This window comes from Rhinatrema bivittatum, chromosome 4 (assembly GCF_901001135.1).
Source record: "Rhinatrema bivittatum chromosome 4, aRhiBiv1.1, whole genome shotgun sequence".
Taxonomy (NCBI): domain Eukaryota; kingdom Metazoa; phylum Chordata; class Amphibia; order Gymnophiona; family Rhinatrematidae; genus Rhinatrema; species Rhinatrema bivittatum.
Window position 1 is genome coordinate 354,265,808 of NC_042618.1, and position 17,164 is coordinate 354,282,971.

The 17,164-nt window shown below is 44.4% G+C and overlaps 1 protein-coding gene across 1 annotated transcript in view; it reads left to right on the forward strand.

The window, feature by feature from the left end:
• RAB11FIP4 (RAB11 family interacting protein 4) overlaps window positions 1-17,164 on the forward strand; it is a 351,994-nt gene that overhangs the window by 131,406 nt on the left and 203,424 nt on the right. The window contains exon 3 of the mRNA XM_029600704.1: window positions 1,233-1,321. Coding sequence (XP_029456564.1) covers window positions 1,233-1,321 — 89 coding nt within the window. The remainder of the gene's footprint in view (window positions 1-1,232; window positions 1,322-17,164) is intronic.

The window sequence follows — 17,164 nt, forward strand, 5'->3', positions numbered from 1 at the left end:
TAATTTCTGAAAGCAAAATGTGCGGCTTGGCTGCACATTTTGTTTTCTGAATCGCGCGGGAATACCTAATAGGGCCATCAACACGCATTTGCATGTTGAGGGCGCTATTAGGTTCGGCGGGTTGGACGCGCGTTTTCGGCCCCTTTCTGAATAAGGGGTAAGGGAAAACGTGCGTTCAGTGGCGGGTTAACAGTGCGCTCCAACTGTATCGGCCCAACAGTTGGTACTAGGGGTAAAGGGGAGAAGCAGCTGTGGTTAGAGCAGTGGCTTATGAACCAGGGTTCAAATCCCATTGCTGCTCCTTGTGACCTTGGGCATGGGCAAGTTACTTCATTACCTCTGGTACAAACTTAATTGTCAGAGATTGTTGCCATATTGGTTTGTTTGAACAGATGCTGGAAGGGAACATTACTGCTCTTATTTATTTATTTTTAAAAAAATGTATATACCGCCTGCACCATGTTCAAAGCAGTTTACAAAAATGACATTCATAAAAGCAAATAAAAACAAACAGAACAGCAACATAAAATGAGCCAGCTTGTTATACAATAAAGCGATCATAAGCTTTCTTAAACAAAAAAAAGTATTGAGCAGCTTCTTAAAAGCCTTGGTGCAAGGCATCAAATGCAACTGTTCTGAAAGAGTAGCCCAGAGTGTAGGACCTGCTATGGAGAAAGCTCTTTCCCGGGTTTCTTCTAAGTGTGCTGATCTAACAGGAGGAATTATTAACAAACAAACGTGATTGAGATGACCGGAGGGCACGTTGAGGATTGTACACTTTTAGAAGTGCACAAATCCATGGAAAATCTGCATTGCCCAGTCATTTCTGAACAACAGAAACAATCTTGTATGTAATTCTGGCATATAAAGGAAGCCAATGCAAATCATGCAGGACTGGAGAGATATGGCTTCTGCTGAAAGGAGTTGGACCACAGACGTTTGCGCAAACTGTAGAGCCCGTAGGGTGACGTGGTTACCCCACAAAAAAATTGGGTATCAAAGCTTGCAGAACCATCTGAAAAACTGAATGCTGAAGCACAGGCTTTAAATTCCATAGTAGTTTAAGTTTAAAGAATACGGCTCTTGATACCGCATTTACTTGTGGGCACATATCTGAGGATCTAGTGTGATTGCCAGGCTCTTTGTTTTTTACATCTCTGAAAGATGCACAGAGCTTAGGGGATGTTACAGGTTCACAAACTGAATCACTGCCATTCTTCTTCTCTGCACAGGTTGTGAAGAGCTGCTAAAGGATGTGCTGGGGGTGGAGAACGCTGGGCGTCCTCATTATGACAGAGAATACATGGACTATTATTACCAGGTAAGAGTTTACAGATCTATCTTTTGACCCAAAGATTTGATTTCCCCCATCCCCAGGACCTCCAAAGTTAGGGTTTTGCTACCTAGTCATAAAAGAAGATAGCCAGGTAATGTTTCAGCCAAAAAAAAATGTTTGCCATGGATTGAAAAGAAAAAAAAAAAGATATTGGGAGCATGCAGATGAAAGTGTTACCACCATCCTGTGCCTTCCACTCTGCCCAGGCACCTGTCTGCAAACATCTGTCCAGCTACAGGCTAGGGGAAGCCCCACCCTGAGCACCGCTGCAGCCACTCAGCTACCTTCACCCAAGTCTGCTGATTCTCTGATTGGCCATGGGGGGGAGAAGGCCTCTTTTGTCTTTCTTGAGTCACTCAGGGCCTCTGAGCTGTGTTTATAACATGCAATGTCGATCTATTTATTTGCCAAAACTGACAAAAAAAAACAAAAACTTCCTGCTGGACAATGTCTCACCAGCCCCAGATTTGCATGAACCATGCCCATAGATTATAACTCAGCTTTGGTAGAAAATGTGCAAATCAGCCCTGAGGTAAAACCAGGCAATGCTGAATCTGTTTTCCTGAAATAAACAAATTCTGTACTGCGCCTTAAATGTTTCTGTCCATTCACTACAGAAGCATTTTTGTACGGTAGGATACGGCTTGCACACATCTCTAACTACAAGGCTCTATTGAGCCAGGAGGGGAGCAGAGGTCAAACCTAAAGGTCCTTTTCACTGGGCACAAGCAATTTAACATGTTTCAGCTAGTCTGCACCTGCTAAGAATGTCAAATATTCTGTACATTTAATACAAGAAGATTCTTAAATATATTCAAGTTACTTAGCAGTAATATTTTAGTCTGTAAAACATTTTGTTCAGAAGTTGTAGATCAGATTTCTGTTTGTATATATATCTGTAAGATACCATGTTAACTATGTGTAAAGATTTGTTGTACTAGAAAACTTTTTTTGTAAATTTGATTTCTATAACAAATGCTGCGTAAGATTTCATTTAACATATGTATATTTTATAGCAGGACTGGGGTATTGCTTTAAAAAATGTTATATATATATATATATATATTAATATAGTAACATACAAATGACGGCAGATAAAGACCAAAATAGTCCATTCATTCTGCCCAACACATTTCTTTTTACTTTTTTTTTTTTAGAGTATTAACTGCCGCTCCATGCAGGTAACCCCCAAACCTTCTGGTAAGGGTAGTAACTGCCGCTCCATGCAGGTTCCCCCAAACCTTCTGTTAAGGGTAGTAACTGCCACTCCACGCAGGTAACCCCCAAACCTTTTGTTAAGGGTAGTAACTGCCGCTCCATGCAGGTAACCCCCAAACCTTCTGTTAAGAGTAGTAACTGTCGCGCCATGCAGGTAACCCCCAAACCTTCTGTTAAGGGTAGTAACTGCCACTCCACGCAGGTAACCCCCAAACCTTCTGTTAAGGGTAGTAACTGCCACTCCACGCAGGTAACCCCCAAACCTTCTGTTAAGAGTAGTAACTGCCGCTCCAGGCAGGTAACCCCCAAACTTTCTGTTAAGAGTAGTAACTGTCGCTCCACGCAGGTAACCCCCAAACCTTCTGTTAAGGGTAGTAACTGCCGCTCCACGCAGGTAACCCCCAAACCTTCTGTTAAGAGTAGTAACTGCCGCTCCACGCAGGTAACCCCCAAACCTTCTGTTAAGAGTAGTAATTGTCGCTCCATGCAGGTAACCCCCAAACCTTCTGTTAAGGGTAGTAACTGCCGCTCCACGCAGGTAACCCCAAAACCTTCTATTAAGGGTAGTAACTGCCGCTCCATGCAGGTAACCCCCAAACCTTCTGTTAAGGGTAGTGATAGAATACCATTTATCCAGACTGGTTGAGACTGAAGCTATGCTGGATAATGTGCTTTTTCTGAATAATGGACTTCATCCCCTGCAGCCTAACTAGATCCTCTTTCTGCCTCCATCATCCCCATAGCAAGCAGAGTCAGAGGGGCCTGACACTTCTCAGACTTGCAGTTCACAGTCTCAGCTCAGCTATTTGAACCACATGGAGCTAAATGAATGAGCAAACAGTGAGCCAAGACTGTAAACCACATGGGAGTTAAGATCTGAAAGCTGGGGGTTAAGAAAGCTGGGGGTTAAGAAAGGCTGACTTCACAGGAACTGGGGGGGGGGGGGGGGGGGGGGGGGGATAGTGTTGTGGGTCCATAGGGGTTCTGAACAGGTTGGTGGGGGGGTGTGTGGGGGCAGTTCAGGCTCTGGGTGGGGTCTGCAATATTTCCGATAATGGGAGTTTCACTGCAATGGGTCTTTGAATAAAGGATACTTTACTGTGTCAATATACATAAATGTGTTTGTTTTTTTTAATCAGATGCACTTAGCTACATCCCAGAGCTATGTTCCTGTTATTAATTGGCACACATGCTATAAAGACAGGCAAAGCCTGCAAGAATAAAAGAACGTTTAAATTCACCTGCGGTGCTGGCTGTAAGTTTGAAAATATTCACTAGATGTCAGTATAGGACCAAAGGAAGGTGGTCACATGCTGCAGTGTGTGTAGGGTATACTGGGAGTTCTGCACGCCCAGTCCTGTTGGCTAACATCGGAAAGCTCAGCAATATCTGTGCCACAGTTAACCATTATGGAAATGCATTTTCAGCATATGGAGTTAACAATAGCGGAAGCTGCTTGCCTTAATTTCCTTTGTTCTACACAAAGATAGAAGCTAATGGCAAGCAAGTACTGTAAGGGTAGGGTCCTTTATTTTCAGTTTAAACCGATTTTTACCCATAAATTCCCAGATTTTTCCAAAAATGCCAATCAGTTTAATTTTAAGCTGATTACAGAGTGGCTGCAGATGCAGCATCTCAAGTTGTCCAGCAACTGCTGGAAGCCAGTGCGGGCCGAATTACCTGCAGTGTTTCAAGCCCCGGCCCTCCACCTGCGAAAGCGCTGGCCCTGTAGCGCCGACGATGTGGCATTTCAAGTCCCGCTTTCCCCTCCCTTCAGGCCACCAAAGTCCCTGCTCCTTGGTTTCACCAATGCGGCATTTGAAGTGGGCCTTGTCCACCAGAAGCACCTCCGGGCAGGCTCCCTGGCCCCGAACAGGAGCAGAAGTGCAGGGCCACAAAGCACAGGAGCCTCAGTAAATGTGCTCCTGAAGGGGAGGGAAGCCTGGAGCCACCTCTAGTAAGGATGTAGAGTGTTGCAAATGGGGGGAGGGGGAAGAAGGAGATTCTTGGAGGGGGGGGGGGGGGGGAGAGAAAGGGACATGCTAGGCAGGGGATGAATGGGAGAATCCGCTTATTATCGTTTTATTGTCCTAGCTTCTGTCCACCAAAATAAACTCTAGTAAGTATCCAGAAAAATAATGCGTCTCTGTTTTCCACTCATTTTCTCCTATTTTTTGTTCTTAACATAATAAACCCTGATAGATTCCCGGGACAAATTTAAAAAATAAAACTGAAAATGAAGGTCCCTATGTAAGGGCCATCCAGGCTCTGCCCAGTTTCATTGCTGGTGCAATGCCGTAGACCCCAGATGGTCCCTGGCTTTCTCCTCACCTCTTCTTTACATCACTTTGCCCTTCCCCCCTCCCCCCACCTCCCTCTCTTCGTAACTATGGACCCTCCATGCTTGTCCCAGGCTTTCTTGAATTCCATTACTGCTTATGTTTCCACCGCATTCCCCGGGAGGCCCGCCCGTACTATGCATTCACCACCCTTTCCAGGGCAAACATTTTTTTTCCTGTACCGGTTTCACTTCTCCTCCTTGCCCTGGAGGATTTAAGACTGGAAGTATGAACGTAATCGGCACCTGCTTGCAAATTGTGCCTCAGCCCGATACAATTCCCAAAATGGGTTCTCACAGGACTCCTAATGTGCACTTTCCATGAAGGCATGAAAAGTAAAATTACGGTGAGCATATTGCTCTGATGTCATAAGAGGCAGGCCAAGCCAATCCTGGTGTTAGCCCATTGGATACCTGGAGGGAACATATGGGGACAAAGACACACACACACACACACACACATACACATACACACACTCACTCACTTGATCTATGAGCCTTCTTCCCTTCGGAAAAAAGTCAGATAAAGACCTTCAGCCTGGAGCTGGCCTTATTTCCTGAGCGTTGGAGCTCTTTTTCAGTTTCTCAGACTTTAATGAATAGCCGCTGAATTCTAGATTACAGTGTTTGTCCCTTGTCCGGGGTCCCCCAGTATGATGAAAAATCGTAAATAAACTGCTGTATAGGAAGTTTCCACTCGCCCTCCTCAGTGCAGATGTGCGGGGTGCTTTCGAACACGCCGACTTGCCGCTAATATTCATAAAGAAAGCGCCTGCTGCGCCGCGTAACAAAGGTAGAAGTACACATGTAGACTCGAAGAACTGAGTTTTATGCAGGTAGCTCCCCCTGACCTAACCGCACCTAGGAAACTGTAGTTTCCTGGCTGGATTCCTGTAAAAATGCTCCTTGCCATGATTAACAGAGAAGCATAAGTGACATTTCAATAGCTGTATTACTACTGGGGGAGGGGCAATTTGAACAATAAAGTTTAACTACAGTTAAAAAAAAAAGGGGGGGTCTGCCACCCACTCATCCTTGTGCCAAAGTGATCTCGAGTTTACAATTCACAGCAGACATCGAACTGAACCCTTGTTAAGAGCTTGTGTGAGTTAAATTCTGTTAATCTCCTCAGCAAAGTAATTAGTCAAAGTATAAAGTCCTCAGAGCTAAAGTGACATTTGATTATCATGCTGTGTTCAGTTTTCATCAGTGATGTTCAGAGGGCTGTTGTCTGCAGCCTGCTTGTAGTTAAAAGATTTGAAGGCTCTGAATTTTGCTAATTAGATTGCAGAAAGCAGTACATAGGCTCTCCTTCCTGTTGGATCTTCCAAAAACAGGAAACAAGGGACTGAAACCCACCCAACCAGTCTCCCAGGGGTAGGGAGGGAAGGCAGAGTCTTTGAAAGTATAATACTGAGAAAAATTGAATGTAAATGTAAAGAAAAGAGTTTTTTTAAACAGTTTGTCTACCAAGAAAATAATGTAAGTCAGTAATTCCAATTCTTGTGAGTTTACAAAAGAAACATTTAAGACAGAAAGTACAGTATAATTTTATAGGTAGGTATAATCAATGGCATACCTAAAATATTTGGCACCTGGGGTGGATACTTCCTTTGGCAACCCTGCCCCCTACCCCATATATAATTTTAAAATTTCCTAAACATCGATAAAATACTTCAAAACAGCAGACACATCAAATAACACCCAATAATTAAACTAAGGATTCTAAAAATCTCCTGCTCTCCATATCTGTCATCCTAAGATTGTCATAGACTGGGGACACACATGCACAAATACACACACAATATGCTCCCTCTCTCACACACACATATACATACTTGGTGAGAGATAAAGGAAGCATGTCTGTGTTGGGAGAAAGACACAGAGGAAGCATATCTCTCACACATACATACACACTTCCTCTCTCTTTCTCACACATACACACACTCACTCCTCTGCCTCTCACCCACACTCATGCTTCCTATCTTTCTCTCTCACACACACACACACACATGCAGACAAAAAATGAACTGGAAACCACAGCAAGCCAGATTCTGTATGCAGTGCAATAATGGAAAAGCAGAACATCACTATTTCTCAAAACAATACAATCAAGAAATATAAATCAATCACAATAGTAAAACCATCCAAAAAAAAACCCCATATCAAAACAGCTGATGAATAGAACTACCAAACACTAATAAAATATTTCAAAATAATAGATATCACATCTAATAATTAAAACTAACAAGGATAAAAATAAAATCTCTTGCTCGCTATACTTGGGAACTTTAGATTTCTAGTCATCCTGAGATTATCCTAGATTGGAGGACAGTGCACAAACTTTAATCTCTTTCACACATTTAGATACAGGCACTCTTCCACAGGCACTCTATCACAGTCACCCGAGCAGGCACAGGCACGTTCTCTCACAGTAACTCACACAGATACCCTCACACACACAGGCACCCTCTCGTAGTCACACACATACAGGAACCCTCTCATACACTCACACATACAGGCACCCTCTCAAACACACATTCACATACCCTCTCGTACACTGATATACACACACACACACACACACACACACAGGCACCCTCTCATATACACACACACACACTCTCTCATTCACACACATACCCTCTCATACACAGGCACTTACTCTCACAGGTCCAATCTCTCGCTCTCTCTCACACATTTTGGACCTCTTCTTCCGCCGCAGGACCTCACTTTTGCTGGCAGGGAGTAGGAACCCTGCCAGCACGTTACTTCTCTGTGCTGCCGCGGGACCGTGGTAATGGCACCCCTCCCCCTGTTATCACCCGGGGCAGACCCCCCCCCCCTTAGTATGCCATGGAGTATAATTGAGATATTATGTGTTAACTCAATACCTGATTTTGTCCCAGGTGTGTATCTATATCTATATCTATCTATATATATATAGAGAGAGAGAGAGGGGGGGGGGGAGGGGGAGAGGGAGAGATCTTTCCAAAGTCAATTATAAAAGAACATGATCCTTTCAAAACCTTCTTTCCTCGGGTGTTCAGGCTGATCCTCAGGTGTGATGCAACAAAGAAGGTAAATATGTTTGTTGGTTTATATTATTCTCTTTAATGTTCTCTTTGCTTCACTAAGAAAAAAATACCAGTAGTAGCACACATTCCTTATTTTCACACCTATGCAGTGTGTAAGTATGTAGCTTTCTCAAATTATTATTGTATTGTGTCATCCCACAATTTTGTGGTGAATGATGCTTTCACTTAGCTGTCCTATAATCCTTCCAGAACAGTTCCAGTTTTCCTCGCTGCAGCTCTCCCTTTGTCCTTTCCAGGTGCTGGATGCAGATGGCTGTAGGCGGTCTGTCTCTTCTCTCCATCTCCTGGTGCATGTGTTTGAAGTCCTGCCTATCTTTAAATAAATCAAAGCATGTATTCCCTGAATATACTATCCGCGATCCTCTCTTCTGAAGATGTGTTTAAATAATGTTTCTAAATGTGGTGTCTTCGACGTCTTATTGAACTGGTCTAACTTGGTGTGTAAAATAAAATGTAATCAGTTCCCGCCCTAAACTCACTAAAAGAGGGAAAATTATTTGGTTCAGGGTAGTTAAAAAATCTATATACACACATGCTGGTGCACCCAGAACTCTTAAGTGAAAAACAGCTTAAATATATTTATAGTTCTACTCCCTTGATATATTACTGTTCTCAGAGTTTTTGAATTAAAGCTGACCCAGAAATATCTAGTCTTGTTTCATATGGAACACTGAATAGTCACTTAAATTGCACAGTCACTCTCAGACGAGAATCTGAGTTAAGTACTTGCACTGTAGAACTTCAAAAGCTCATTAACTCTCAGACTCTATCAATTTATGCAGCAAAGGTTCAGTGTGGTCAGACTGAAAAAGTTTATTTACACTTTCAGTTACCAAGTAAAAAGAATATTAACACAATGTTATGGCTGCCAGCTGCGGTGGGCTGCGACCGGGACCAGGTGTCATGGCTGCTGGCTGCGGTGGTCCGCGACCGGGGCCAAAGACTTACCCGAGGCATCGGGTCACCTCTGGGGATCCTGCAGAAGCAGACAGGCCCCTTTAGTATTGTCCTTGCGGCCGCTGCCACTGCTGGGCCTGGCTGCATGGCTCCCTTCTCGGCCGGGCAGACTCCTCCCCCTCTGGCCTAACTAGAGCCGCGTGCGCGGCAGATACTTTACATTTAAAGGGGCCACGACAGGAAATTGTCGTGGCTCCTCCCTGTGGACTCCACCTTCCGGTTTGCTGTTTTAGGCAAGGTCTGCTCCTCAGACCTTGCCTTGGCTTCTTGGCTCTTAGTTGGTGTGTCCCTGTGCTCTGAGTTCCTGGTTTCTCCGCTCCTGGTTCTGCTTCTCTCCCAGTTGGTCGGATTCCTTTGGACTTGACCCTTTGGACCGGCTTCCGACCATTCTTCAGGCTTTGACCCTTTGGAACGGCTTCCGACCATTCTTCAGGATTTGACCCTCGGACCGGCTGCCGACCATTCTTCAGGATTTGACCCTTGGACCAGCTTCCGACCATTCTTCAGGCTTTAACCCTTGGACTGACTTTCGACCTGCTGGAGGCGCCAGCTATCTGGAGTATATGACCTGCAGGAGGCGCCTGCATCCAGATCCCTTCTCTGTCTTCAAGGGTCCACCTGAGTCCAGCCTCGCCTTCCGACGGTAGGGACCTAAGAGGGTTTACCCTCTTAGATAGTGCCAACTCTACCTCGGACCAAGGGTCCACTTTCAGAAGCGTAACACACAATGTGTTTATACACCTCAGTTTCTCATACACAATAAATTTTCTCACTACAACAGTCTAACTGAAATAAGCCATGTCTTGGCTGTAATTTTAACTATCTGACTGTTACTATACTTATGCTGCCACTATTCTTACCTGGGTTGCTCTAATATGAACACAATTTTTACATCACAATCTCTTTCCTTCCTTTCAGTCCCACACACTCTACTCTGAGTATATTATCAAACAATTCCCTCTGAATTTCAACCTTTCAGACTCAGCAAAATGGACCCCATAAAAGGAGCAAAAACAGGAGCAGTATACACTTCTCTCTCTGTGTCCCATCTCTCCATGTGCAAAACCCTCTTCTGCTCATGGGGGCTAGTCATTAGCATATCTCTCAGCATGGAGTTCCCATAAGCCTTAGCTTTGACAGGACTGACATAGCAAACTGACAATCAGAATCTTCAGTCTTGCTCTTCCTGCTGAGGTCATTCTACTTCAGTCCTGCCCATCTCTTGTAAACTGACAGGAAGTCAGAAAAAAAAAAACCTTCACAACTGATTCTCCCCATTTCCCCCGAGGCTTCTAAGTCCACTGGAGGTGGTGTTTTCCTGCCAGCACTGATAACTAAATGCTGCTTGTTTGTTCTTTCATTCCCTGCAGCTTATCACTTAGAGAATCTTGTCACACAGCTTCAGGTTCTTCCACTTTGAGCCACAACAGTTCCTTTTCCCTAGGCAGGCACATACCCAGAGAGGAAAGAAAGCAAGCCATATCCCAGCAATGCTTTCTTACAGCCTCAGAACTCAGGTCAGAAAAAAAAATGTCTTTACCTTCCTATTGTATTTTTAACCCCTGGTTACATATGCTGAAAATAGCACACTATGGGGTCGATGCAATACAGTGCGCTCAGCCGAGCGTACTGTATAACCCACAGTCGGACGCGGGTTAAATAGGCGCTAATCCACCCCCTAATTCAATAGTGGGGATTAGCGCCTATTTAACGTGTGTCCGACGCGGAGTGAATGGGATAGTGCTCATCACATGCAAATGCATGTGACTGAGGCTATTACTCATTTACTTCAATTAAAAAAAAATAAATGTGAGTCTCCGACGCACATTTATCGCTCAGCTATTAACGCCTGCCTGGCGCAGGCATAAATAGCTGAGCACTTTGAAAACAAGTACAGAAAAGCAGAAAAAACTGCTTTTCTGTACTTCTTTTAAAAGTTAAAAACAAAACAAAACTCAGCTGGCCTCACTGAAGACCGATGCCGATATGCTCGGCGTCTGTTTTCATAACCAGCTGGCTGTGTTATGAAAACCGACACCGATAAACTCGGCATCAGTTTTCATAACTGACGGACTGCAGTTATGAAAACCCACGTCGAGCATATCGGCATCGGTCTTCAGTGAGGCCAGCTGAGTTTGTTTTGTTTTTAAGGAGTGAGCATCATGTGCTCTCCACACCCGATATTTTCCATGGGCTTGCTAAAACCTGAATATTAAATTTCTGCTAGATGAAATTCCCCATTCTAACCAGGCCATCCTAGGCACAAGGAGTCTTAAAGCCCTTTCACCCTCCCTCCCCCAGCAGTACCCGATTCACACATACAAACAGACCCAGCAGTTGCCCACCCCTGGACCCAAGAAAAAGAGGTCTCAATTGCCATCAAAGATCCCCCCCTCCCCATGACCCCCCAATTCCCTCACCCAAAGATACCCCCTCCCCTGACCCCCGATTGCCATCACCCAAAGATCCCTCTTCTCTCTTCCCCTCCCTCCTGACCCCCTCCGATTGCCATCACCCAAAGAACCCCCTCTACTGTCCCCAATGGCCTCACCCAATATAACACTTCCCCTCAACTCTCCCAAGATCCATAGTGCCCCTTCCCCTGGCCCCCTTCTAGAGACTCCCTTACCTTCTCCACGATCCTACAGCGGAGACGGGTGCACCTTCGCACACGTCCCTGTTAGCACCATTTTCCAAAATGGGTATCTATGGATGAGGCAATCGGGAGGTCAGGGGGAGGTGGGATCTTTGGGGGATGGCACGGGGGGTCAGGCAAAGAGGGATCTTTGGCTATGGCTCTCGGGGGACAGGGGGATCTTTGGCTGATGGCAATCAGGGGGGTCAGGTATCTGGACATTTTTTGGCTATGGCTCTTGGGGGGGTCAGGGGCGAGGGGGGATCTTTGGCTAATGGGAGGGGGAAGGGGATCTTTGATTATGGCTCATGGGGGTGTCAGGGGTGAGGGTAATATTGGCTGATGGCTCTTGGGGGGGTCAGGGGGAAGGGGATCTTTGGCTGTGGCTCTCAGGTGGGTCAGGGGCAAGGGGAGATCTTTGGCTGATGGCTCTTGGGGTGGTTAGGGGAGGAGGAGGGATCTTTGGGTGATTGCAATTGGGGGCAGGAGGGGAAGGGGATCTTGGACTATGGAAATCAGGGAGCCAGGAGGAGGTGGTGATTGTGTATCGGAGGGCCACCACCGCCGCTATGCTCATGTTTTTAACTTTATTTGTATTTTGAGGGGGTCAGGGCCATCTCGACTGGCGGCCCTGGGTACAGCAATGACTCCCACTTAACCTCCCTGTTTGGCCATGGGTAATTTTTGGGCAGCCAGCAGCCCTTTAAGACAATGGTGGTCCCGTGAGATTGGGCCACCATTGTGTTAAAGGGCCGCTCGCTGCATTCTTTTGTGTCACGTTGTTTGGTCATGGCACAACAGAATGTGCCATGGAGCCGCAATGTGTTTTTGGAGGCAGTGCCCCACTATTGCGGCGACTCCCTCTGCGATAGTGGGACACCTCCTGCGAAGACACATAGCAATTTGATGAATCTAGGCCAATATAGGAATCTCTGGAACTGCTCTCTCCTGTATAAAATCCTATCTACAAAATCGTCACTACACTGTCACCTTTGACAACAACGACTCCGACCCTATCAGTCTTGACCGGGGGGTCCCCCAAGGTTCCTCCCTCTCTTCCACCTTATTTAACATCTATATGCTCCCTCTCACCAACCTCCTTTCCAATCTTGGTATTAAACACTTAATCTATGCCGATGATGTGCAGATTCTTTTCCCTTTCGCTGATTCTCTTCAAACTGCCCTCCAAAACTGGGAATCATGCCTCACCTCTATCAATCAGCTACTCACCAACATGCATCTAGCTCTCAACCCTCAAAAAACTGAGCTTCTTATCATCTCCTACAAACGCCCTTCACCTTCAATACCCCTATCTTACTCATCAACTACCTTCCCCCCCTACTCTTGTAGCCTGGGTGTCCTCATCGACAACCAGTTCTCCTTTAAACCCTTTATTAAATCCATCCTCAGTGACTGCTACTTCAAGCTTCAAACAATTAAAAAACTCAGACCTCTGCTATACTTCACAGACTTTCGTACAGTACTGCAGTCTATTATTTTCTCGAAAATAGACTACTGTAATGCTCTTCTTCTTGGCCTCCCAGCTACCTACCTTAAACCATTACAGCTTTTACAAAATGCCTCAGCATGCATTCTCACGAACTCAAAAAAGAGAGACCACATTACACCAACTCTTATCGAACTACACTGGCTTCCAATACAATCATGTATCTCATATAAAACCCTAACCCTCATTCACAAAAGTATTACAAATGAAAATTCCCACTGGATCAACGCTCCTTTCAGCTTCACACATCTACAAGACCAATCCGATCCACCCTGCAGGGTTCATTCCACAATCCTTCAATCAAATCAACTAAGCACATTTCCACCATAAACAGAGCATTCTCCATGGCTGGCCCTACCCTTTGGAATTCCAAGCCTCCTGACTTACGTACTGAAACCTCAACCTCCAAATTAAAAAAAAACTAAAAACCTGGCTATTCCTACAGGCCTTCCCATCCCTTTCCAGCCATCCCGGCAACTTACTGCTAAGCATGAGTTCATATGATGATGTTTAATGCTCAATTGTGTTGTATCTTCCCCCTTTCCTTCAGTTCCTTTCCCCCTCTTTTCAACCTAAATTTTTGTATCTAGTACTTTGTATGCATTTGACGCCCAGCACCTATATCAAACTGTTTATCTCCTAGTACCTTTCATTACCTACACCCTGCTAATATTCATGCACCTGTTTACTCTTTTATACGTTCTTATGTTATCCTTGTTCCTTGTAAAGGCTATGCCTAAATGACAGCTATTCTGTCTTAGTTCTAAGTTATATGTGAACCGATACGATGTGCAAACGGTTGTCGGTATACATAAAAAAATTCTAAATAAATAAATAAATAAATAAGTTAGCTGGATAAGTTAGACCTTCTATTGATCAGGTCTAAAATTAGCCAGATAAACTATTAGGCAGCTGAGTATATTCATTCGTACTGCTAAATATTCCAGCTAAGTTAGCTGGATATGTTTATCCAGCTAACTTGCTCAGCTGGATAGTGGCTGAATATGGATCTTTTCAAGTTTAGGAAGAGACACAAAAAGGAGTTGAATTAGCACAAGTTTGAAACTTGTGAGCAGTAGTGCCAATCATTAAGGCTTCAACCCTTGCTGACTGGCACCCTTGCTCACAAGTTTCAAACTTGTGCTAACTCAACCCCTTTTTTTGTATCTGTTGCCGTATGACCAAAATATGTGCATGCCCTTTTCAAGTTTAGGAATATCATTCTTTCTAATGGCACAGTTTTGGGTTAAGGAAGTGAAGTTTTGTGAGAAATGCTAAATTCTGTAGAATTAATAAAGTCAATCTCATATCACTCATGCACGTACCATAACATGCGGAAATAATTCATGCATCACCGTTCCGATGTAAAATGACCTCAGTAGTTACTGTAATATCACCGGTAAACCTACTGTTCTTTTATATGTAACTCAAATGTTTATTTAAAAAAAAAATAAATCATCAATTAAAACTGTTAAAATCTCTTACTTATCCCCCTCATACTTTTATTGCAAATGCAGCATATTCAGTTATTATGACATTAACCTTTGTGGAAGTCACGGCCTTCCCTTCTTTTCTCAGCACCTGTCATGTTACGATTCATTTGATGCCCGCTTTGTTGAGTTTCTAAGTGTGCCACCTGAGTTTGTTTTGCACAGGTGTTGAAGGTGCGGTTCCTTGAACATCAAAGTTATTCTGCCCTGCCTCTTCCACTCCATCACCTTCCCCTTCCCCGATTTATCCTTTTACCTCAAATGATTAAGTGTAGGAAGAGTGTGCTTGATAAATTGTTGAGCAAATTATTGTGGCTGCCATGTTAGGCCACTTGAATACTTAGAAATATGGGTCAACAAATAAGTTGTAGTCTAGATGATCCCTTATTATTAGATTAACTCAATACACCTGTGACTAGCATATGAGAGCCTTTGCAACACTGACCTGATGAAGGAAGCAGAGCTCTGTAAAGCTAGTCACAGATGTACTGAGTTAGTCCAGTAAAAAGGTATCATCTACAATTTATTTGTTGACCCTTAGTTCTACAGATAAATAGTTTAAATACAGGAGTTTTAGGCATCTGCTGGATTTCTTTTTTGAAAGCATTTTCAACAGAAGTCAATTCTTCCCAACCATTTTTAGGAAACACCATGCCTTTCATAGTCATTACTAGGAAAAGCTGGTGAAAAGATCTGATCACCTTCCTTGAGACCAGACTGTACAAGTGAAAACAAACAACCAAAAATGAAGTTATACTTAAGTCCTGGCAAGATCTGGTTTCCATAGCTGGATGGGCAACAGAACAAGCCAGGTTCATTAAGGTCAATTTTCAAAAGGCTTAACTGGCTACATTTGGAACTTAGCCAACTGAAACTCACCTTCTAAAAGACATCTCCCTTGCTGACTAGCTAAAGTCACAGATTCAACTGGGCAAAAAAGGGGGGAAGCTCCAGAGGCATTCCCAGGGCAGACTTACAATTTAGCTGTCACGGATGTGAGCCCTTGGGCTGTGGTGTTGTTGACACAGCCTAGCAGGTGAATCTACTAGGCTCTTACTAGGACTGGTTCTAGGGCTTCACCTATTACCAGCCCTGATCCTCGCAGGTTGAGTCCTTGGGTTCCAGGGGCTGGCAGGGCTTAGGTGAGAGTCCTGTATGGAGCAGTCAGATGAGTCAAGTAGCGAGCAGAGGTCAGGGCAGGCAGCGAGCAAATGGTGTCAAAGTCCAGGCCAAGGTCGGGGCAGGCAGCGAGCAAGCGGTGTTGAGGTCTAAGCAGGAAGTCAGGCAGAGACAGACAGACAACACAAGTACTGGGGTCTAAGACACAAGCAGGACAAGGGAAGACAACAACAAGGCAGGGCGGGTAAGGTAACAGCAAGGCAGGAAGACAATGGGCAAGGAAAAGAGAAAATGAAGCAACATACACTACAAGAGCAGAAGGAAGTGTTGCTGAGGCATCGAGGAAGGCATGGCTGGGATTTAAATACCCAGCCATATGATGTCATCAGGAGTCGCTGCTGCAGGACTTTCCTGCTGTGAGGCCTTAATAAACTGGCGCGCAGTGTTTGCATACCTAGGGGCAATGTCGGTGTCCTTGCCATGTCAGGGCTCAGTAGCGTGCTGGGTGAGTGCGACCGATCGTGAGGCAGTCCTGCAGCCAACCAAGCATTACATTAACTGGTGAGAGTTGCTTTTCTGCATTGACTGGCTAACTTTACCTGGGAAACCCGGGTTAAAGGGGCACTTAGAAAAGATAAGGCCATTGTGGACAGGTTAAACGATTTCTTTGCTGCAGTGTTTACTGAAGAGGATATTGGAGAGATACCCGTTCCAGAGAAGGTTTTCATGGGTGATGATTCAGATCAATTGAATCAAATCACGGTGAACCTGGAAGATGTGATAGGCCTGATTGACAAACTGAAGAGTAGTAAATCACTGGACCAGATGGTATACCCCCCCCCCCCAGGGTTCTGAAAGAACTAAAAAATTAAATTTCAGACCTATTATTAAAAATTTGTAACCTATCATTAAAATTGTCCAATGTAACTGAAGACTGGAAGATGGCCAATGTAACCCATGTATTTAAAAAGGGATCCAGGAGTAATCCAGGAAACTTATAGACCAGTGAGCCTGACCAGTACCAGGAAAAATTGTGGAAACTGTTATAAAGAATAAAATCACAAAACATTTAGATAGACATGGTTTGATGAGATACAGCCAGCATGGATTTACCCAAGGGAAGTCTTGCCTCACAAATCTCCTACAGTTTTTTGAAAGGGTGAATAAACATGTGGACAAAGGTGAACCGATAGATGTGGTGTATTTGGATTTTCAGAACGTGTTCAACATAGTCCCGCATGAGAGACTTCTAAAAAAAAATAAAAAGTCATGGGATATTGAGGTGATGTTCTTTTGTGGATTGCAAGTTGGTTAAAAGACAGGAAACAGAGAGTAGGATTAAATGGTCTGTTTTCACAGTGGAAAAAGGTAAACAGTGGAGTGCATCAGGAATCTGTACTTGGACCAGTGCTTTTTAATATATTTATAAATGATCTGGAAAGGGTACAACAAGTGAGGTGATCAAA